Source organism: Gekko japonicus, unplaced genomic scaffold (assembly GCF_001447785.1).
Source record: "Gekko japonicus isolate JY-2015 unplaced genomic scaffold, Gekko_japonicus_V1.1 scaffold16, whole genome shotgun sequence".
NCBI lineage: Eukaryota > Metazoa > Chordata > Lepidosauria > Squamata > Gekkonidae > Gekko > Gekko japonicus.
This window is the reverse complement of record NW_015169777.1, coordinates 2050625-2073364: the sequence shown is the minus strand read 5'-3', so window position 1 is coordinate 2073364 and position 22740 is coordinate 2050625. Positions and strand designations below refer to the sequence as shown.

The window sequence follows — 22740 nt, the reverse complement described above, 5'->3', positions numbered from 1 at the left end:
ATATCTGCTGATGGGTGGCCACCCAGACTCTGCCCCCAAAAATCTGACCGAGGGTTTGGAGTGGGATGGTTAAATCCAACTAAGACGGAGGTTCTGTAGCGGGGGGAGGGTGTGACTCAGGATTGGGGAGCCAACTTCCCACCTTGACAGGGTGCCTCTGACACCAGCACCTACCATCAGGATTCTGTGGGTGATCCTGGACCCCACTTTATCTATGGAGGCCCAAATTGCCAATGTTGTCCAGTGGACATTTTTCCAACTGCGCCAAATCAGACAACTGGCCCCCTATCTGTCTCGCCCTGATCTTGCCACAGTAATCCATGCAACAGTCACCTCCAGGCTGTATCACTGTAACTCACTTTACATAGGGCTACCCTGAAAACTGATCTGTAGCAGAGTGGGTCCCTATGGGGACCGCACAGAGGACACACGTACATCCAGTGCTGTGCAAACTGCATTGGTTGCCAGTGGAGCACTAGATCAGATTCAAGCTTTTGGTGTTTGCTTTTAATGCCCTTAATGGTCAGGGGCCTATGTACCTCCAGGACTACCACTCTGGTATGTCCCCTGAAGGGCATTAAGATTAGCAGACAAGAACCTTCTGGTGGTCCCTAGCCCAAAAGATATTCGGCTGGCCTCAGCGAGGGCCTCCTCTGCCCTGTCTTCAGGTTAGGGGAACTCTCTGCTCTGCGTATACTTACACAGTAGGTTTTGTTAAGGTTACATTAAATAAAAATAGAAGCATTCCCAAGTTAAAATACAGAGAGTTTTTCAGATTGCCTTTTAATTAAGGTGGCCCCGCCAAATCTGCTGGGAATTTGGGGCACAAGGGGTGTGTAACCGGAAGGCTTGCCAGTATCGGCACCAATGCCCCTTGTGCACTGGCCCACACCCTTTCTCAGCATGCTTCAAGGGAAAACCGCATAGGGGTCGCAGACGACCAGAAAGTAAAGGACCCGGGCAGGTGCCTGGAAAGGGGGCCAACGCCCATAAGGCTGAGAGTGCTTGAGACACTGTTGCATAGTTACCCACAATGCACCGATAGTTTATATTTGTTGAAAGGGTTTTCACAAGGTTTTCGTATTCCTTTTAAAGGCGAGAGGGTTCCCTTTATGGCACGCAACTTACGGTCCATTCAAGGTTTAGAACATGTGGTTAGGGATAAGATCGCGAAGGAGTTGCAGGAGGGATGGGTCCTTGGACCTTTTCCTTCCCCTCCAGTCCCCAACCTTCAGGTGTCTCCACTAGGAATTGTGCCCAAGAAAGCGCCTGGGGAATTTCAGCTTATTCATCACCTCTCCTATCCCAGGGGCAGTTCTGTTAACAATGCCATTCCTGAAGATTTGTGCTCCATCCGGTACACTTCCTTTGATCAAGCAGTGCGCATTGTGCGTGGCTGCGGCAAAGGAGCGGAGATGGCAAAATGCGACTTTAAGTCGGCATTCTGCCTCCTCCCAATGCATCCGGAGGACTTCAAACTTTTAGGGTTTTGTTTTGAGGGGCAGTTTTACTTAGATCGGGCCCTGCCCATGGGCTGCTCTGTCTCCCGCACCACTTTCGACCACTTTCGAGCTCTTTTCTGGAGTGGGCTCCATTTGAAGTAGCACCAGAAGATGCAAGTAACTTTTCTCAGACGAAACTAATTGATTTGAAAGTCAAGTGATCATCCCAGAGTCATTTACAAAGAAAATTAACATACTATTTTCTTTGTAAATGTCTCTGGGATGATCACGACTTTCAAATCAATTAATTTCATCTAACAGATTTCTATTCTGGTCTACCTGATATATTTATCAGCTTAAAGAAATTTGCTGCAGGCATGTTCATGGTCTTTGGCACCACATATATATGTGAACAAACTATTCCCATGATGAACATTGTGAGATCCAAGGGTAGGTCAAGACTTACAGATGAACATTTACATGACACTTTAAGGGTGTCTGTCACAAACCTAGACTTGGACTTTAATGTCTTGGCTAACAGAAAACAGCCACAAAAATCACACTGACTAGGTAAGCGTGCACAGATAGATTAAAAGGTTTCACATTGAAATATTGTTCCCAAATAGATTGCATTCAAGTTAATGTTTCTTCATTTACCTCTAAAAGTTTACTTTTGATCTAAATAGGCAGGTTAATAATTTTGTTACATTTTGATTTAAGATGCAGCCCTCTTTAGGCATTGGGCACTTTGATGTGGCCCCCATGTGCCAGAACATTGGGGACCCCTGTGCTAAAGCTTGGACAGAGTACATTCCGAAGGGAAAGAAGGATTTGTTAGAGAGGAGTGATTGTGAAGAGAAAGAGAGTGACAACTTAGTTAGAGGTTATTATCACCTACCATTTTATTTAATGAAGAGATGTTACTTAAGATGATGAAAAGAATACACTTCTTGTACAAATAAAGCTTTATTTTGTTTCATGAAAACCTGGAGTCATATGCTATTACAATAAAAGACTCTCATCCTCAGGACCACATAGTTCAACAAAGGGGCCTTAGAGCTTGGGCACAATTCTATGGGAAAGGTTAAATAATAAGATTGGAATTAAATCCCTGGTGGCCGCATTACACACCCAAAGAGAAAGAGAAATAATGAGTTAAAGACACACTTTATCTAACCACATAACACACACACACACAAAGAAAGAAGTGAGTAGTCGTGACAGAGGTCATAGTGTAACTGCTCGCTGTACTAGGGAGGGTAGTAGGAAATGTGGAAACAAGGACAACTGTTCTTGCTATATTGGATGCTTCTCCAACATTGTTGCTGTCATCAATGCCACGAATTGCAAAGTAGATGGTGGTGCCATTTTCTTTTGTGAAGTTTTCAGGCTTAAATTGAAAGGATTGTTTGATCCCTGCAAACTCAGTTGTCAGACCAGATGTGTTCACAGAAATGGCTGTATGAAAGGTAGCATCTCTTAATTCCAAGGGATTTTTACTCATTTTTATTTCATATCTTTCCACTGCAAAATAAAACATACATGACTCATAGGCATTAGAAATCTATAATTTAAGTCAAAGACTAAATTATAATTATCAAATAATAGACCCTATCAGTGGGTTTCAAACTTCTTGTGCTCAGGGAATGTTTCCCAAGAAAAAAAATCCAGAGTTTACTAGGAGTGCCCCTCTTCCCCTTGATGATGTTTTGATGAAACCATGACAAGTAGAAGGAAGCTGCTACTCCCTTAGTTCTCTCCATGCCACCACTGGAGATACCAAGAACCTAAGGTTTCAGAGAGTTCAAAGACGGGGTAGGAGGGAGAGGTGGGTACCTGTACAGAAGACCATTTGATGAACAACAGCTATAGGTAAGTGCCACCCTGTTTTCTTCATTGTGGTTTCTGTACAGTCCCACACTGGGAAACTAGCAAGCTTGCTTACTGGAGACAGGTGTGAAACTAGAGACCAAGGAGGACCGCATTCCCAATATTTGCTTATAAAGGAGGAAGGGCTGCTCTACAAAAGTCCCAATTAAAATACCATGCAGGAATGTGATGGGGAAAACAAACAAGAGAGAGCCAAGATAGGTAAAGGACACTGAACATTCATGTACCCAGAATAGAGTTTGATAGTGTGTGCCAACCCACAATAGGTTCTGTGAGACTGTACACAGGACTTTCCTGGAGACTGAATGACCAACACAAAGAAGGTCCATAGTAGACAGAACAGATAAGAAAATTTACATCTAAGGTATGTAAGAAGTGCTCTGCTGTTCAGACTCAGAAATAATACCATTAAGATAGTGTTGTAAGACATAAGAAATTGAGAGACAACCCCAGGAAGGGAATCCTGGTCAGGGAACTGGACATCATGTGAATTTTCATGAATAGGGAGACGTAGGTTAGAACCCACAATATGCTCATTCCATAGGTGGAAGTGCTGCATAGCGTCACAGTATTATAATGGGTTGGATCCAAATAGCTTTTTTACTTGATCTCATCCAGTTCTCCTACAGGCCCTATCCCACATGGCTTTCTACATACAGGAGTTAGGATCCCTGGAATAATGTTTTTCGTGGTCAAAGAGGATGCCCTCCTCCCTTTTTCAGCAGAAATAAAATTCGTTGATCCAACCCAATGTCAATGCCAGGTGTCAGGATGGACATGCCTGCCTCCTTTGCTGGATTCATTCAGGGGATGGACAAACAGGAATGGGGAAGGCGGGATCCAAATAGATTAATTTGCACCAGGCCCTACAGACCCCTAGGGATGGTTTTGGCAACTTATCAGAGCCCTCTGCTTAAAGCAAAATTTCATACCTTTCCCAATATCATAGTCATTCCCAGGAGCTGTCCAGGACAAAAGGAATTCATCATCTTCTAACTGCGCTTCAAGGTCAGTGATTTTACAGGGTGGAAAGACATCTGGAGGAGGACTTGAACCGCTTGGAGGAGCTCCTGCCAGTACAAAAGAACCTCCTGATGCAATTCTGCTGAAATTTCCAATGTCTGGTTGGATTTCATCCTCACTGACTTCAGGTCTTGGCGTGTTCATTTTTATTACACCTATCAAAAAAGTCCAAAAGAGATGTATTTTAATGTGTGACAAGAAGTGAGTTTCTAAACCATCTCATTAATCTGATAGCCTTTATTTGCTTTTGCACATAAGGTCTTTGAAGATAATAAGACAAAAAAGTCTAATTGTTTCCCTTTTTAATCTATAACTCTCTCTCTCCTGTTGCATATTCTATCCCTTGGCTCTCTCATCTCCTGTGATTTTAGTTTATTTAGTTATATTTTTCAGTATCCTGGCATTCCTCCAAGGAGCTCAGGACAGTAAGCACTATTCTCCTCCCACCCGGCATTTTATCCATATAACAACACAGTGAGGTAGGTTAGGTTGTTTGAGCATGACTGGCCTAAACGCACGGCAAACTGAGAATTTGGAACCTTGGGCCTCCTAGATGCCAGTCCTGCACTCTAATCACTACACCACACTAGCTCCGTATTTTATAAAGACAACTAGCAGTAAAGCCCGTTGTGGAAATAAATACAACGAGATCTAGAAAGAGGCTCTGGGGGAGTGCTCTGGCTTTGGGTAAACAGTGTCATTTTGCTGTGGTGACCTCAGCAGGGTATAATGGCAGAGTCCACTGTTTTCTCCAGAGGAACTGATCTCTGCTCCCTGAAGAGCAGTTGTAATTTTGAGTGATCTGTAGCCCTCACCTGGAAATTGGCAACAATTGTTACCCAGGATGAAATGGCTGGTTTGGAGGGTGGAGTCTATGGCACTCTACCTGTCTGATGTCCCACCCCTCCTCAAACCTCACCCTCTTCAGGCTCCATCCCTCCAATCTCCAGGAATTTCCCATCGGGAGTTGGCAACCCTATCAGGACTTGCCCCAATGTGTTTTCTCCCAAAGGCCAAAGTAGGTGACAGGACCAAGCTTAGTTGCCTACCAACAGGCACTGAGGGGAAAGTAGGGTTGCCAGCTATAAGGAGGGAAATACCTGGAGTTTTGGGGGGTGGATTCTGTAGAAGGCAGCATGGGGGGGGCGGAAGGACTCAGCAGGTATAATGTCATAGGGTCTACAACTGACATTCCAACTGCCTTGCGGGGAGGGGGGTGAGTTTGAGGTGTGGAATGCAGTGAAGTCCAATCAGCTTCCATATGCAAAAGACCTTGAAGGTTCCATATGCAACTGACATTCCAACTGCCTTGCGGGGAGGGGGGTGAGTTTGAGGTGTGGAATGCAGTGAAGTCCAATCAGCTTCCATATGCAAAAGACCTTGAAGGTTCCATATGCAACTGACATTCCAACTGCCTTGCGGGGAGGGGGGTGAGTTTGAGGTGTGGAATGCAGTGAAGTCCAATCAGCTTCCATATGCAAAAGACCTTGAAGGTTCCATATGCAACTGACATTCCAACTGCCTTGCGGGGAGGGGGGTGAGTTTGAGGTGTGGAATGCAGTGAAGTCCAATCAGCTTCCATATGCAAAAGACCTTGAAGGTTCCATATGCAACTGACATTCCAACTGCCTTGCGGGGAGGGGGGTGAGTTTGAGGTGTGGAATGCAGTGAAGTCCAATCAGCTTCCATATGCAAAAGACCTTGAAGGTTCCATATGCAACTGACATTCCAACTGCCTTGCGGGGAGGGGGGTGAGTTTGAGGTGTGGAATGCAGTGAAGTCCAATCAGCTTCCATATGCAAAAGACCTTGAAGGTTCCATATGCAACTGACATTCCAACTGCCTTGCGGGGAGGGGGGTGAGTTTGAGGTGTGGAATGCAGTGAAGTCCAATCAGCTTCCATATGCAAAAGACCTTGAAGGTTCCATATGCAACTGACATTCCAACTGCCTTGCGGGGAGGGGGGTGAGTTTGAGGTGTGGAATGCAGTGAAGTCCAATCAGCTTCCATATGCAAAAGACCTTGAAACGCTGGGCGGGACTGCACAAAGCAGCCAGTCAACCCAGCCAGCGTCTTCTAACTGACAGTTCAAGCGTCCATACACTAAAGGGGCCAAATTTAGAATGTTCATATAGAATGTTCTTACTCAATTATATATAAGGAGAGATATGGATGATATCTCTCTGGTCTATTTCTCACTGCTATTCTTTATCTTGTATCTAGCATCCAGTCCAGATATAATTCTTCCTGAAATACTAGAACAGGATCCGGACTGGTGGGTTGCCCACTTAGCATCTTTTTACAATGATTGATATAATTGGTCTTATTCCTGATGCATGGTTAAATGCAAGTGTAGTCCTGGTCTATTAAAAAGGTGATTGTACCATGCCCTCTAACTACAGACCAATCAGCCTGTTCTCTGCAATGGGCAAACTATACACCAAGCATTTACTATCAAAGCTTATCCTTTGGATGGCACAGCAGAGAGTTTTGGCCTGGAACAGCTAGGATTTTGTAAAGGGAAAGCTACTTTAGATGACCGTACCATCTTATTCCATTTGATCAATAAGTATACCAAAAGATGTAACACAAAATTACACATTACTTTTTTACATTTTAAGGGGGTATTTGATTCAATTGACAGGGAACTCCTTTGGGCCAAACTACAGCAGTAAAACATACACAAGAGACACTTCAATCTTATAAAAAGTTATATACTTCTACTACTTGTCAAATTAAATACTCATTGGCAGGGGAATTAACTCCAAAAATCCCTTTCAATAAAGGAGTCAAACAGGGCTGTATATTAGCTCCCTTTTTATTTAACCTGTTCCTTAATGATCTCACTCCCTATCTAGTAGCAGTTAATGGTCATTATCTTAAATTGGGCTCTATCCACGTCCCTCTGCTATGATATGCCAAGGATGTGGTATTACTGTCTTGCTTCAGAGTTGGCTTAAAATGCTTACTGAAAAGATGCCTGCTGTTCTTTTCAACTAATAAACTACCCTTGAATTACAAAAAATCAAAAATACTTGTTTTCTCCAAAACTTGGAAACCATCCAAATGGATAATTGGAGGAAAAGTGATTGAACAGGTTAAACATTTTAGATATTTAGTCCTGCACTTTCAGTATAACGCATCTTGGTCTACACAACACGTCAGCAATAAATATGGCAAATATCAGTGCCTCAGCCGTTTCCTGATTCTTTTATAGCAGAGGCAATCAATTCATACCAGCTGCATTGAAAGTCTTTATGGCCAAAGTAACTTCCCAACTTTTATACTGTTAGCCGAATTGCTTTATTTCCAGCAATTGGCAATTTATAAATGGGTCCTTGCCAACTATACCAAGGTCCTGTCCCCACCAAGGGTTACCAGAGAAGGATAACAAGGCTGTTGTTGTTAAAATAAATGTCTTTTACTTAAAGAATAAATCTCATACAAACAATACTGATGCACTCACACATTCAATCAAGTTCCTTAGAAATACAGTATTAAAATAAGCACTGTTGCATTAGCAGGTGGAGGTGATGATGCGCAATACTTATCTGTCTTCGCAGCTTGGTTGTTCCAATGAAGAATGGATGGGAAGAAATAGAAATCTAAGGGAGTTTACACACGACCAGAACCAGCCGGAACGTGTGGGTCTCTTGACTGCAGATCAAGAGATCAGTGTTCTAGTCGGGGACTTCCGGCCACGGCGGCACGAATGGCGACCAGCTCTCGGGATGCTCCCGGAGCCAGATCGCCCACACACAGTTTGGGGGGGGGTCCCGCATAAGCGGAGATCCTGAGGAGCCTTAGTGAAAAGGCTCCGAACCAGGGGGCGCTTAGGGGAGAAGCCTCTTGCCGGCCAGAAGTTCAGGAATTGAGGCTCTCCCTCTGCCCCAAACGGCCCCTGCTGTGTCGTGCCCCACATGGGGACTAGCAACGCCACCGGAACAGCGGAGTGATGGAGCATTAAAGTAAAGCCAGAAAAAAACAAGATAAGCGAATAACTGTGAGTTGGTGATTAATTCTGAAGCGGTGGCATAAGCGCGCTCCATCCCCCGGGAGATCGAGAGGGAGGAGGGAGGATTCCCCCCCCCACCGGAGAAAGAGACTTTTTAAAAGTGGAAAAGGGGGACGAAGCGAAGATTGGCTAAAGCGCATTACCTTTTGGGAGGGAGCTGGAAGCGGTGAAGAGGGAGACATCCCTAAGTGGCGTAGCATGAACTTTTAAACTGTAAACAAAAGCGGAAAATGGCGGGGCAGAAAAAGTTGGTGGAGAAGCAGACAAAGAAGACGGGAGGGACTCCCTGTCCGAGCCCTGCCCTTGCTGGGGCTGCTGTCAATCAACAAGAAGGTGATCTTTTGCGCCATCTGCTGGAGGAACTGCAAAAAATCAACCAAAAGCTGGATAGCATGGAAAGTGCCTATAGTGTTCAACAGAAGAAAATGACAGAGACAGCTGACAAGGTAGATGATATTGCAAAGAAGTGTCTGGCATCAACAGAAGAAATACAGAAAGTTAAGAAGAAGGTCATCAAAGTGGAAAAACATCAGGAGAAACAGGACAATAAATTATTATTGCTTCAAATGGAGAAATCAAACCTGACTCTTCGATTTCATAATGAAGAGAAAGGAATATAAAGGACTGACCATATTCTTACAAAGTCATCAAATTAGTTACAGATGGTTGGTGCCAGAGGGACTGGTCCTTAAGTTTAAAGACAGAAGAGAAAAGATAGACTCTATCTTTAAGGCTCAAGACTTTTTGAAGAGGCACGCCAGTGCAGAAGAGGAGACAGAACTTGCCAAGTGGATGTCGGGAGCTAGCGGAGAAGACAGCAGTTTGGAGGAAGAGGTGAAAGACGAGGAAGCCAAAGGAGCGACTGGCCCAAAATACAATTTAAGAGACAAAAAGGGGAAATACCCCAAAGTTTGAGGACTAGCTCGAGCAGCGCCTTACAGTACATATTAATCCCAAAAGGACTTTACTAACATGCTAAATGCGCAATTTTAAAGAATCCAGAAGAAAAGAAGATCGTCCAACTGCAGAAGATGCTATTGACTTTAACTTTAATACTAAAAGATTAACATACTAATACTTAACATCACTCAACACTTTTCTTTATCCCTCTATAGACCCTTCCTAATTTCTTGAACTGTAAAAGCAAAATTTCCCTCCTTTTTAGGAGAGGGAAATAAATAAATAAATAAAAAGAGATCAAAGTAGAGGCAAGGGTTTGGGGATAGCAAGTGGGACTCAAGAGGAGTAAAAAGCAGACAGGGGTTGTTGCGGGGGTTGCTAGCTAGAAAGGGCCAGATGAATGGTCCTTACCTTTTATAGTGGATCCATTAGGTGGGTGGTAACTGTTCCAACCTGTGGACCCACCTACCTGTTAGTCCGTCCCAAAAACAATCCTATTGATTGCCTATAGGAGTGGGAGGTTACCTATAAGGAGTGGTCAATATTGAAATCTAATACCTTACTCAGAGAAGGGCATCTGGGCAGGTGTGAAAACCTTGGCATCAGGATGCTTCATTGTAGTGTAGCTGAAGCTGGCCATTCCATTGTAAACCAAATGTTCATTTGGCAGGAAATACCAATGCAGGAACAAATCAGTGATGGGTAGTACGTGACTACAACTATTTCTGCAATGGGGGCTGTCTCTTCTCAAGCTGTTGTTTCTTACTGCTCACAATAATGGAGGTGTGTGCTTCTTCACCAGGCTGGTAACTGTGTAGCTTAAACCTTATTTACGTGTAAGGCTTGTGCAGGCACCTTCTATGTGTTGCATCACAATGGATTACTTAAAATGTACAGTTCTTTGAGCCTATGTGTGTGTGTGCACAGTCCATTGTGTGTAGTAATAAATATAAGTCCATAAAGTAAAATATCAAGTTCATTCTCTAACAATATAGTATCCTGATATGGATCAGTGCATTTGAAGAAGAAGAGGAGATTGGATTTACACCCCGCCCTTCACTACCCAAAGGTGTCTCAGAGCGGCTTACAGACTCCTTTCCCTTCCCCTCCCCCTCTCCACAACAGACACCCTGTGAGGTAGGCAGGGCTGACAGAGCTCTTGACAGAAACTGCTCTTTTTCAAGAACAGCTCTTATCAGAGCTATGGCTTGCCCAAGGTCATCCAGCCAGGTGCAAGTAGAGGAGTGGGGAATCAAACACGGTTCTCCCAGATTAGAGTCAGCACAACCACTACACCAAACTGTGTCATTGAATGTGTGCAGTCCACATTTCTGTGGAAAATCATGAGAATGCCTCATTGTGTGGCATACACAGCCCTATGTAGAATCCAGATTAAATCTTTTGGAAACAAGAGTGTGGCTCTTGATAATAAAATATTGGCTGAATCTGCATTACAACATGGACCTAGGGAGCCTTATACAGCAAACGCTCTCAGAGTCAAATATGTCCAGTTGGTTAGCATGCATCAAGAAAACATAACTGTCATGGATATACCATTGGATTTGCTGTTTATGCTCCCATTTATAGGCACATATCAGGTGATTAAGCACAGAGTTTTTGATATTGAAACTCAAAGACTATTTAGTTTAGCCAACTTTAGGTTGAGTGGCCCCATACCTATCTGCTTTATAAGTACCACAACAATGCAGAGCCTTTCTTTTGCCAGATTCAACATTATGTTATCTGCGATTTTACATGGCAGATATAACAAGATTGCATACTTGGCTAGATATTGTTACTGTAACTTTAGATGTATTGAGACAATTTCACATGTATTTTATTGTTACTTTTATGTAGATATACATCTCAAATATCTAAATTCTATCCTAGCTAATATGAAGGGCCTTCCAGATGCTCTAAAGGTACATCGCCTTTTGAATCATGCCTCACCTGAAATAACAAAGAAGGTAGCTATGTTTTTACAATAAGCTATAAAGCTGCTCCAGGAAAAGCTACAGAAGTAATGATATGATGCATTTTATAAAATTATGTATTTTGTAATATGGCTCCCATTTTTTACTCTTCTCTATGTATATTATTGTTTATGGAGGTATTATATGCCAATAAAGGCTAACTGACTGAATTATTGTACCTAGATGCTTGACATCTATTTGTTTATGAATATCAAATCATCAATTAAAAATTATAATTCAGGAACCTGAATTAGTTGTTTTCTGTAATCTTTTCCCTCTTGTTCTGTCTCTGTGCGAATCCACAAATCTGCAATCTTAGCATCATCTGTGATTAGACTATTTCTTTTCCTCAGATTTCTACTGTTCCTAAAGCTTGCTTATTTTGTTACTCAGAACACTTACAAAATTCTCTGATCTTTAATGGATGATGCTGTAAACATGAATGTTTTGTCTCATTTCTAAAATTAATTATTGCAGCTTTCATCTGCCTGGTCTTCCTGTTTTTTCTCTTCAGTCTTTTAAAAAAAATAATATCTTGGGGGGGTATTTTTGTGTTTGTATGTGTGCCCATTCCTGGAAGTCATGGCGACCTCTGGCGACTCCTACTGGGCATGGAGGACATTCACAGAGAAGTGGCCTCTGCCTCCCAACGCTGGCATTCTTTGGAGGTCTCTCATCAAGTACTTGCCAATGTGGGCCCTGCTTAGCTTCTGAAATCTGATAGGATCAGGCTTGCATAGGCTATCCAGGACAGGGTGCTTCTCTTCAGTCTTAACATCTGCTGTGAACTCATCTAACCTTTTCACCTGTTGCTGGAATTGTTCCTCTCCTTTGTATATCTGTTCACCTCAGCAGGATTAAATTTAAATTTCTCCTACAATTTTTCAAATGTCTTCAAGCTGTTTTTGCTATATCTTTTTTGGGGGGGGTTCTGTCTGTGTTGTTGTTTTACTGGTTCATCTTAAAATATGTCTTGCATCCATCACCATGTTTTACAATTAATTTGTAAACATTTTCTGGTCTTCAAATTTTAGACTTTTGTTCTTTTCCAACATCCCCTGAAATGTCTTTTCTCACTCTGTCCTTTGTATTTCACATCCAGGCTGCTGAATAACTTGTGCCCATTATTGTGTGGTATTTTAGGCAGAAATCCAAAGCAGGTCTACACTCTGTCGTCTGGAGATGAGCTGTAATTCAAGGGGATCCCCAGGTCCCACTTGGAGGCTGGCATCCCCAATGGAAATACATGGTGCTTCTGAGTTTGTTGCTTAGTGGCACATACAGCATAGCTTCTATCATGATATTTATGAGAAATTTTATATTGTTCTGGGAAATAGTTTTCCTGTACTTCTCATCTCCAGCACACTCAATTTGGAAGTGTCTAGTCTCTAAAGAAGCAATCCTGATAAACTTTATTCAGAAGTAAATCTCATTTTATTCAGTGGGGCTTACTCCCAGGAAGGTGATCTTAGGACTGCAGTTCTACACTCCCATATCACAATAACTTCCAATTTGTTTCTTTTGCTTTCAGCTTATTCCTACAGATCCACTGTCCACCAGAAGCAGTATTTCAGGGAGTGATATAGGGCTACAGTGGGAGGTGGAGGTGAGAAATTCATACTTCTACTCGTCATGGAGGAAATCCCTTCTGCCTGTGGAAATTTATGATAGATCCAAGCATATAACATTTTCTCACTATAGACAAATGGAGGCCATCTTCTCATTCACACATACACTCACACCAAACCATATGGCAACCTCTTCCCTGTGGTACTATAACAGGCAGCTGTGATGCGTGTACATGAACAACATTCTTTGCATGCAGGTCTAATCACATGTGTACTTCTCACCAAATGGGCACTCCACACGATTCCATATTTTGTAATACTCACAGTTTCAGAGTTTGGCAACTTGACCAGTGAGAAGACAACTTGACCAGTGAGAAGTTTATGTCTCCATAGAGAAATGTACATCACGTTTCGTGTATTGTTATTAGAAGATAACACCCATTCCTTTACATTTTACATAGACAACAATGTTATTTCACAATGAATTCTTACCATTTTCTACATATCCTGGCACATACAGAGCTTGACTATATCTACGGACACGTCTGACAGTCTTATCTTTCCCTTGGACACGTATTTTTATGTTGTATCTTCCATCTCCATTGAAAGATGTGAAATACCTTGAGTAGATTCCATCATTCTTGAAAATATCAGGACCTTGATATAGTAAATATTAAGAAACCTAAATAAAAGATCTTGCTGCTTATTAAAGACCAATAATACAGTAAGTTCATGTCATCTACTTGCATTTTCATAGATAAAAATTGAATTCTGAGAGGTCATGTGTTTGATAATCTATTAATATACATTAATGTATTAATATTTGTGTCCACTGCTATTTGTTGCAATGATAACCAGTGTGTCCCACCAAGTTGGATGTGCACTAAGATTTGTTATGGGCTGGCAATGCTTGGACAAACCATATGTATCTACTAGGCTTTTTACAGCTAAAGAACACTGTCCAACACAGTAAGTGAATAGCGCAAGAAAGGTCAGTGAATCTATGCTGTCAGGCAGTGCCCATATTGGGTTGAACTCCTGGGCACTGGGTCCCCTCTAGCATCATTTTGCAGGGACATTCAACAGCCTCTGTATCTAGAGATGATGGGGTCACCAGGGGTCTTCTCTCCAACTCTGGGACTTTCCACAATAAGCTGAAGAGCATCTAGGCACCTTCTCCTTGTCACTGCTGGAGCTGTTGTTGGCTTCCCTCCTAACATTATCACTGCCCCTGCTGGGACTGCCCCTGCCATCTGGTCTAGTAGCATGAAGGGACCAAGAATATCAGGCCATTTGGGCAGCTTTGTTTCCCCCCCACCACCACCGCCAACCATGAGTACAAGGAGGTTTTCATCCCTGGGCATATGCTAGAGAATTCTTAAGGAGAAATAACAGTTAAGTAACTATAAGTAATAAGACCACGAAGTGAAAATAAGGGGAGGACATGGAAAAATTAAATGAAGGAAGACAGAAATGAATGAGAAAAGTATGGAAAAGAAGGAGAGAAATTAAGAAAGGAAAAGGCTGTTTTATCTTGCTGCAACACCCTAACTCCTACTTTGCAAGAATTCAGCAGCAGGTTAGCTCTAAGCACAGGAATTTAGCCTAGGGTTTTCAGTACAAAGGCTCAGCTCACACAGTTTCTCTCCCCAAAACATCTACTCCTGATTTCCTTTCCCACCACCATCTTCCTTTTTTCCAACAGCCCAGTTCACAAAATGAAGGTGTCTTTTCTTTTGCATTCATGTTTGACTGAAGAAGCTGATCAATAAATGAAAGTAATGGAATTAAGTGCTAAATGAAGTAAAAAGGTAAAGATTTCCCTCGCTCGAACGTCAGTCAAATCCAACTCTATGAAAAGAAGAAGGATATTTCACCAATTTAAAAAACAGAAACTTGATATAATATGTATTCAAGAGATGCATATACGGAAAGCTGATGGAAAACATCTACATATAAAGGGATTAGGAAGAACTTTTATAGTGACAGATAGGGAGCAAAAGAAGAGAGGAGTAGCTATATTTGTAAGAGAATTCCAACCAGAAATCATATTTGCCTCCGAATATGGAAGAATATTGATGGTAGCAATACAAAGGCAAATGAAAAAAATGCTTATAGTGAACATCTATGCTCCGAATCAAAATCAAGAACCCTTTTTCAAAAATTTACAAAATATTATTACTCAACAAGAATTTCAAGAGATATGTCTAGTTGGGGACTTTAACGCAGTCTTCAATGAAGAAAAAGACAGAAAAATGAACTCCTATGGAAAAAAGAAAAGAAGAGGCACAGAGTTCCCTAAGACTTTAGGACTTCTTCTGTAAGAATTAAGTTTGGTAGATGCATGGAGGGTCAGGAATCCCATAACAAAGCAATTTACTTACTACTCAGCGAGACATGATTCCTGGTCCAGGATAGACATGTGTTGGATCACTACCACAGCCATTAAAGACCTCTTAGAAGCAGAAATACAAGCTGGAATTTATGCAGATCATAATCCTGTCTACTTGGAATTTCAAGAAACAAGACCAAAAAACAGATGGACATTAATATATCTATATATCTATATTGAAGAACGAAGGGTTTGTAAATAAATTGAAAGATGAAATCAAATTGTTTTTCAAAGAAAATATCCAGCCAGAAATATCACTCAATACTGTATGGGATGCATTCAAAGCTTTCCTAAGAGGCATTTGATCCAAGAATCTGCAAGAATTAATAAACAGAAGAGGCAAAAAAATAATAATTTGCAAAAACAAATACAACAACATGAAAAAATAATAATGGAAAAAGCAGTGACTACAAAATTAAAATCCAGACTTAGACTGCTTCACCATCAGATGAGCTGTTTACTTAAAGAAGAATTAGCTAAGAAACTATTATTTGTGAAACAAAACTTCTTTGAAAATGCTAATAAACCAACAAGATGGCTTGCCTATAAAATTAGACAACAAAAAGAAAAATCATATATAAAGACCCTGATTAAGAAAGATGGAACAGAAACAAACAAAATTCAAGAAATAAAAACAATAATTGAAGATTTCTACAAAACCCTGTATGGAAAACCAGAAAGTAATTCTGAACAGATTAAGAGATATTTGGAAACATTCCAACCAAAAAAATTCTCGGAGGAAGACAAGAATATATTGATTCAACCAATAACAATGATGGAAGTGGTAGAGGCAATAAAAAGGCAAAATAGAGGTAAAGCTCCAGGACCAGATGGCCTCCAGATAGAATTTTATATTATCTTCGAAGAACAGCTTTCATTGACCTTGAAAGACATTTGTAATAATGCCATGAAAGGTGGAGTAATCCCCGAAATTTGGAAAGAAGCAGTCATTACACTGATTCATAAACCAAACTCAGATGAAAAGGAAATTAAGAATTACAGACCGATTTCTCTATTGAATGTGGATTATAAAATTTTTGCATCTATATTAGCTGAAAGACTCAAAAGGTCATTGTCAAAAATGATACATAAGAACATAAGAGACGCCAATGTTGGATCAGGCCAAAGGCCCATCCAGTCCAACACTCTGTGTCACACAGTGGCCAAAAATACCAGTGCCATCAGGAGGTCCACCAGTGGGGCCAGGACATTAGAAGCCCTCCCACTGTTGACCCCCCCCCAAGCACCAAGAAGACAGAGCATCACTTGCCCCAGAGCCCCTAGCTATACCTTGTGGCTAATAGCCACTGATGGACCTCTGCTCCATATGCTTATCTAATTCCCTTTTGAAGCCGTCCATGCTTGTAGCACCCACCACTTCCTGTGGCAGTGAATTCCATGTGTTAATCACTCTTTGGGTGAAGAAGTACTTCCTTTTATCCGTTCTAACCCGACCGCTCTGCAGTTTCATGGAGTGCCCACGAGTTCTTGTATTGTGAGAAAGGGAGAAAAGTACCTCTTTCTTTACCTGCTCTTTCCCATGCATAATCTTATAAACCTCGATCATGTCACCCCTCAGTCGTCTTTTCTCCAAGCTAAAGAGCCCTAAGCGCTTTAACCTTTCCTCATAGGGAAAGTGTTCCAACCCTTTTATCATTCGAGTTGCCCTTTTCTGCACTTTTTCCAAAGCTATAATATCCTTTTTAAGGTGTGGTGCCCAGAACTGCACACAGTATTCCAAATGAGGTCTCACCATTGATTTATATAGGGGCATTATTATATTGGCTGATCTGTTTTCAATACCCTTCCTAATAATCCCCAGCATAGCATTGGCCTTCTTTATTGCAGTCACACACTGTCTCGACATTTTCAGTGAGTTATCCACTACAACTCCAAGATCTCTCTCTTGCTCAGTCTCTGCCAGTTCAGACCCCATCAATGTGTATTTATATTTAGGATTTTTGGCTCCAATGTGCATCACCTTGCACTTGGCCACATTGAACCCCATTTGCCATGTTGACGCCCACTCGCCCATCCTTGACAGATCCCTTTGGAGTGCCTCACAATCCTCACTGGTTTTCACCACCCTGAACAACTTCGTATCATCTGCAAATTTAGCCACTTCACTGCTTACTCCCATCTCCAAATCATTAATGAACAAGTTAAAAAGCAGTGGACCAAGTACTGATCCCTGTGGTACCCCACTGCTTACCACCCTCCACTGAGAAAATTGCCCATTTATACTCACTCTCTGTTTTCTATTAATTAGCCAGTTTTTGATCCATAAAAGGACTTGTCCTTTTATCCCATGATTTTTGAGCTTACTTAGGAGCCTTTGATGAGGAACTTTATCAAAAGCTTTCTGGAAGTCAAGGTAAACAATATCTATTGGATCCCCCTTGTCCACATGTTTGTTCACCCCCTCAAAGAACACTAACACTAAGATCAAGCTGGATTTTTGCCTAAAAGACAACTTCGAAACAATTTGAGATGCATTATAGACGTTTTGGAATATTATGAAATTCATTCAGAGAAACAATTGGCATTAATATTTTTAGATGCAGAGAAAGCATTTGATAGGGTCAACTGGACTTTTATATTTGAGTCACAAAAAGCGGCAGAAGCAGGGGGAAACTAAAATGATACAAGCGATATATACTAAACAGAATGCCACAGTGATGGTCAATGGAGAAAAGACAAAAAAATTCAAAATTCAAAGAGGAACGAGACAAGGCTGTCCCCTCTCACCATTGCTATTTATCTTCACAGTCAAAATACTGAATGATGTAATATGAGAAGAGAAAAGGATCATAGGTCTTAAAGTCAAGGGGAAGAATTTAAGCTCTTAGTATTTGCGGATGATATAGTATTTATACTTGAAAATCCTGAAACCTCTATCTCTATATTAAAAGGGAAAATACAGGCTTATGGCCATGTAGCAGGTCTGAAAATAAATATAGATAAGACAAAAATCCTAACCAAAAATATGAACTCAAAACAAAAATTACATCTGCAAGAGATCTCGGGATTTCAAATTAAAGATAGAATTAAATATTTGGGAATTATGATGTTAAAGAACTCTTAAAAACAACTAAACAAGACTTGGAAAAACGGAAAAGTTAACAGATCTCTTTTATGGGACGAATTGCACTTATTAAAATGAATATCCTCCCCAGGTGGATATTTTTATTCCAGACGATTCCTATACTACAGAACCAATTTTTTTAAAGAACTGGATCAAGTAGTTTCAAAATTTATATGGCAAGGAAAACGACCAAGAATAAGATTTAAGGCGTTGCAAGACACTAAAGAAAGAGGATTCGGTCTACCAAACTGGTTGTTATATTACAGAGCAGCGGCACTGGTATGGATAAAGGACTGGATTATACTAGAGGATGAGAGAATTTTAAAATTAGAAGGTCATGATCTCTTGCTAGGTTGGCATGCCTTTTTATGATATGAAAAGGCATCGTCACAGAAATACTTTAAGCAACATTGGCTGCGAGTATCACTTTTAAAAGTATGGGAAGCTATTTATTTATTTATTTATTTATTTATTTGATTTTTATCCCGCCCTCCCGCCGAAGTGGCTCAGATTTTACACAAAAAATTCAAGATTTATGGCTCCTATAGAAGACTTTACGCTTCCAAATGTATACCCTGGAAAAGAATATATCAAGATATATTAAATGATAAGAATGAATTGAGAGTACCAGATCACTTAACATGGTGGCATAAAGCTCAAATAGAATCTCAATTCTACAAAGATAGAAGAGTGGGATTTTATGAAAACTTGAAAAAATCTTGACGTCTTCGGATTCTAAGCTAATAAAAAGAACTTATAGTTTCATACTCAGTGATGTAATGTATGATGAGTGTTAAAACTAATATGGTGTTATGGGCACAAAATTTTGGTCACGATATTGATATAGCTCAATGGGAGCAAATATGGAAGTCAAATATTAAAATTACAAAAGCTATTACATATAAAGAAAATATGTATAAAATGTTCTATAGATGGTACATAACTCCTGATAGAATAACGAAATCAAATAGTAAATGCTCTAATATTTGTTGGAAATGTCAAAGTAAAATAGGATCCTTTTTCGATATGTGGTGGCATTGTTGTATTACTAAGAAATATTGGATATGGATCCATGAAATAATTCAAAAAATCTTAGGATGTGTGATACCATTTACACCGGAAGTATTGCTTTTGAGTATACTATCAAATGATTTTGATAAAAATCTTGACAGTTTATTTTACTACAACAGTGAGAATTTTATATGCCAAATATTGGAAATCAACTGAAGTACCAAAGAAACGAATATATCAATAAACTGATGGAAACAGCAGAAAGTGATAAATTGACTCTAATGATGAAAGGATCTAAAAATTACACATTTGATAAGGCATGGAAACGATTCTATGACTGGTATAACAAGGATATAACAGACTGAAGCAGAATGACTTATTGATAATACTTTTAAGAAAGTAAACATTGGTTTATAATTTTAAAAATGCAGCTTTAGATACAGAACTCAATGTATGGTATGTCTTCACAGAAGTGTTTAATATATTATAACGGAATATGAAGCGGTCTAGACTTAGAAGGCAATTTCACGATGGTTAAGTTCTTATATTTACCCTCATATATGTTATTTGTCGTATGTCTACTTGTATGTGTATTGTTTGTTTGGAAAATTAATAAAATCCTGTCCTTCGAGACAGTTAAAAAAAATAATCCAACTCTAAGGGGTGGTGCTCATCTCCATTCCCAAACCAAGGAGCCAGCGCTGTTTGGAGACTTCTCCATGGTCATGTTGCCAGCATGACTAAACACCAAGGCACATAGAACGCTGTTACCTTCCCACCATAGCAGTACCTATTTATCTACTTGCAATGTTCTTGCTTTCAGACTGCTAGGTTGACCGGAGCTGGGTCAGAGATGGGAGCTCACTCTGTCACACAGCACTAGGGTCTTGAACTGCCGAGCTACAGACCTTCCAATCTGCAGCTCAGTGTCTTAACCTCTGAGCCACCATGGCCCTGCTAAATGAAGTACTTCCCTTGAAATCAAGGCTTGGGAATACTAATTTGTAGAAAGAAGGAAAGAAGGGAAAAAAGAAGCCAGATTTAGTCTTCCATGTCCATGCTGTGTGCTAGCAGAAGGGGGGGGGGGGAAATAGCATGAACCTAAGGACTTTGAAGGCTTGTACCTGTAACGGCAAATAATTATGTTTCTCATTACATAGAATGTCAATACATAGTCAATATAAAGCAGCATCATATTTATTCACTTCATATATAACCTTCCTTTCTCAGTGTAGAATGGAACATATAAAAACAATTCAATCAGACCGCATAAGACATTCAAAAAGCAATGTGACAGGATTAGCATTACAAAATCAGACAGCAATGCAAACAAAAAAGTCTTAAACAATGCAAAATGCAGAAACCAACATTCTAAAGTGTATGATATGATGAATATTACAAAGTGTACTTACTTGAACCAGTGTCATAAAGTTCTAGTTCTATAGCAGTGCCAGATGCTGGTTCAACAGTGGCTGTGACATTTGCACCAATAACAGGCAAAAAACCCTGACTCACTTCTGCATAAATGATCATTGGATTAGGGTAGTTATTGGTATCTTTATTCAAATAGGACTTCACAGTCACTGGAGGCACAGTCAGAGACGCAGCTCGAGTGGTGACTGTCATCGATATGACTTGAGCTCCTGCTGTGTGTGTACTTTGGATTGCATAACTCCAGTCTCCTGCCTGCAAATCAAAGTTTTGCAATCACATCATCAGTCTCTAAGGCATTATTTTTTATATAAATTCAGCTTGTTTTTCTTTGCATACTATGTTTGACAAGAATGAGGTGATTTTTTAAAAAAGGCACTAGGAGCCGTGGGTAGCAGAGTCACATTGGAAGGGCATGGGACAAACTAGGGGATGAAAGCTTGATTCCCACTAGTATGATGGTATTCTCTGATCTACACTGATATTCAGCCCTAGAATCTCTGTGTTTCCACTTGATCTTTATCCTATGAACAAAATTAAAGAATAGGGTCTTGCTTCTCCTCCTAATCTTGCTCTTGACTGGTCCATATCAACTGTTCTGATGCTACTCTTTGCTTCTGGTAGAGACTGCTGCTGATGAAGAAAAGTCCCAAAGTAGCTTACAATCACCTTCCCTTCCTCTCCTCACATCAGATATCTTGTAAGGTAGGTGGGGCTGAGAGAGTTCTCAGAGAACTGTGACTGGCCCAAGGTCACCCAACAAGCTTCATGTGGAAGAGTGGGGAATCAAACCCGGCTTTGCAGAGTAGAGTCCACTGCTCTTAACCACTACACAATGCTGGCTCACAAGACTGCTGCAAGACTGTCCACATCTTGAATGAGATCTTCCTTTCATTGAAACATTCTACACCCTCAGGACCACTTTGATAATCTGTCTATTCAGATATATACCATGGACTGCCAAACTGCATCTAAAACTATTATATCAGAGTTCAGCTTCGAAAAGATAAAATAGTACATTAACCAGTCAAATGTAATATAAACTGCAATTTCAGAAAAGATCCTGTGTGAATGACTAGAAGAACTTATTACAGCCCTTGTGATTGCTTCAGGCTACATACCTTTATAAACACTAGAGTTCAGGTCTTTAGAGTTTCCTGCACTAAAAGGTTTTGCAACTGACTGGTCCACATTAACCTATTTTGAACACAATTTCTTAATCATTAGCATTGTAACATCACAGCTGATTTATAAACAGGACACTATTTTGCTTTGTGCAATGAAAGACAGTTTTTTTCCTGAGTTCAAATCCTGTCAGCAGATGGAGTCCATGAAAATGGACATCACTATCTCTCATTCTCAAGTCTTCACTTACACAAGGTTCTGTTTACGGCTGAAGATGGGCAGGGAAAATTTTTGCCGGCAAAATTTTTTCACGATGGAGATACTAAAATAGGGAAAAATGTACTGGCTGTGTTTATGTATGTCAGGTGGCTGTTGAGAACACAAAATATCTCTTAGAAGAAAAAGTGGCAACTTCCAAGTCACAATTAAATTATCTCTCTCAGTCAACCTCACAAGAAGATAAATGGAATAACCCCTGAATTTCTAAGAAATGTGACAGATAAAACAAGGAGGTGGGCCACTCACCTGTCTTACTTCACTGTGAGGCACACCAGTGGCCCATGAGAGAGGTGTTTGTTTGCCGTGAGAAAAATACAATATTTAAAGTTCACTGCAAGTGCCAAGCCCTACAAGTTTCCTTTTGCATCTCTGTATGATATACCACTCTAGGAACTGAGTTCTCAATAGAAAACTCCAGGCATACGTCTGATAAAATGTCCTCATGACAGCCATGAGGATTTTACAGTGTGTGAATTAGGCCTTTAGCTAGGTGAAGTTTGGGGAAACCAACTGTAGGCATTTCATGAATGTTGTGAGTAACCTTAAGCAGCCTTCCTTTCTCAATATGGCGGGGGGGGGGGGGGGAGAAAACAGTACTGAGAACGC

General features: G+C 40.6%; 1 protein-coding gene across 1 annotated transcript in view; it reads right to left on the bottom strand.

The window, feature by feature from the left end:
* Nucleotides 1-2495: 2495 nt before the first annotated feature.
* Nucleotides 2496-22740, bottom strand: part of LOC107115095 (epithelial chloride channel protein-like) — an 81581-nt gene continuing 61336 nt past the window's right edge. Inside the window, exons 11-14 of the mRNA XM_015416707.1 lie at nt 20712-20985; nt 13304-13468; nt 4265-4510; nt 2496-2966 (exon numbers count right to left, since the gene is read on the bottom strand). Coding sequence (XP_015272193.1) covers nt 2611-2966; nt 4265-4510; nt 13304-13468; nt 20712-20985 — 1041 coding nt within the window. The 3' untranslated portion in view covers nt 2496-2610. The remainder of the gene's footprint in view (nt 2967-4264; nt 4511-13303; nt 13469-20711; nt 20986-22740) is intronic.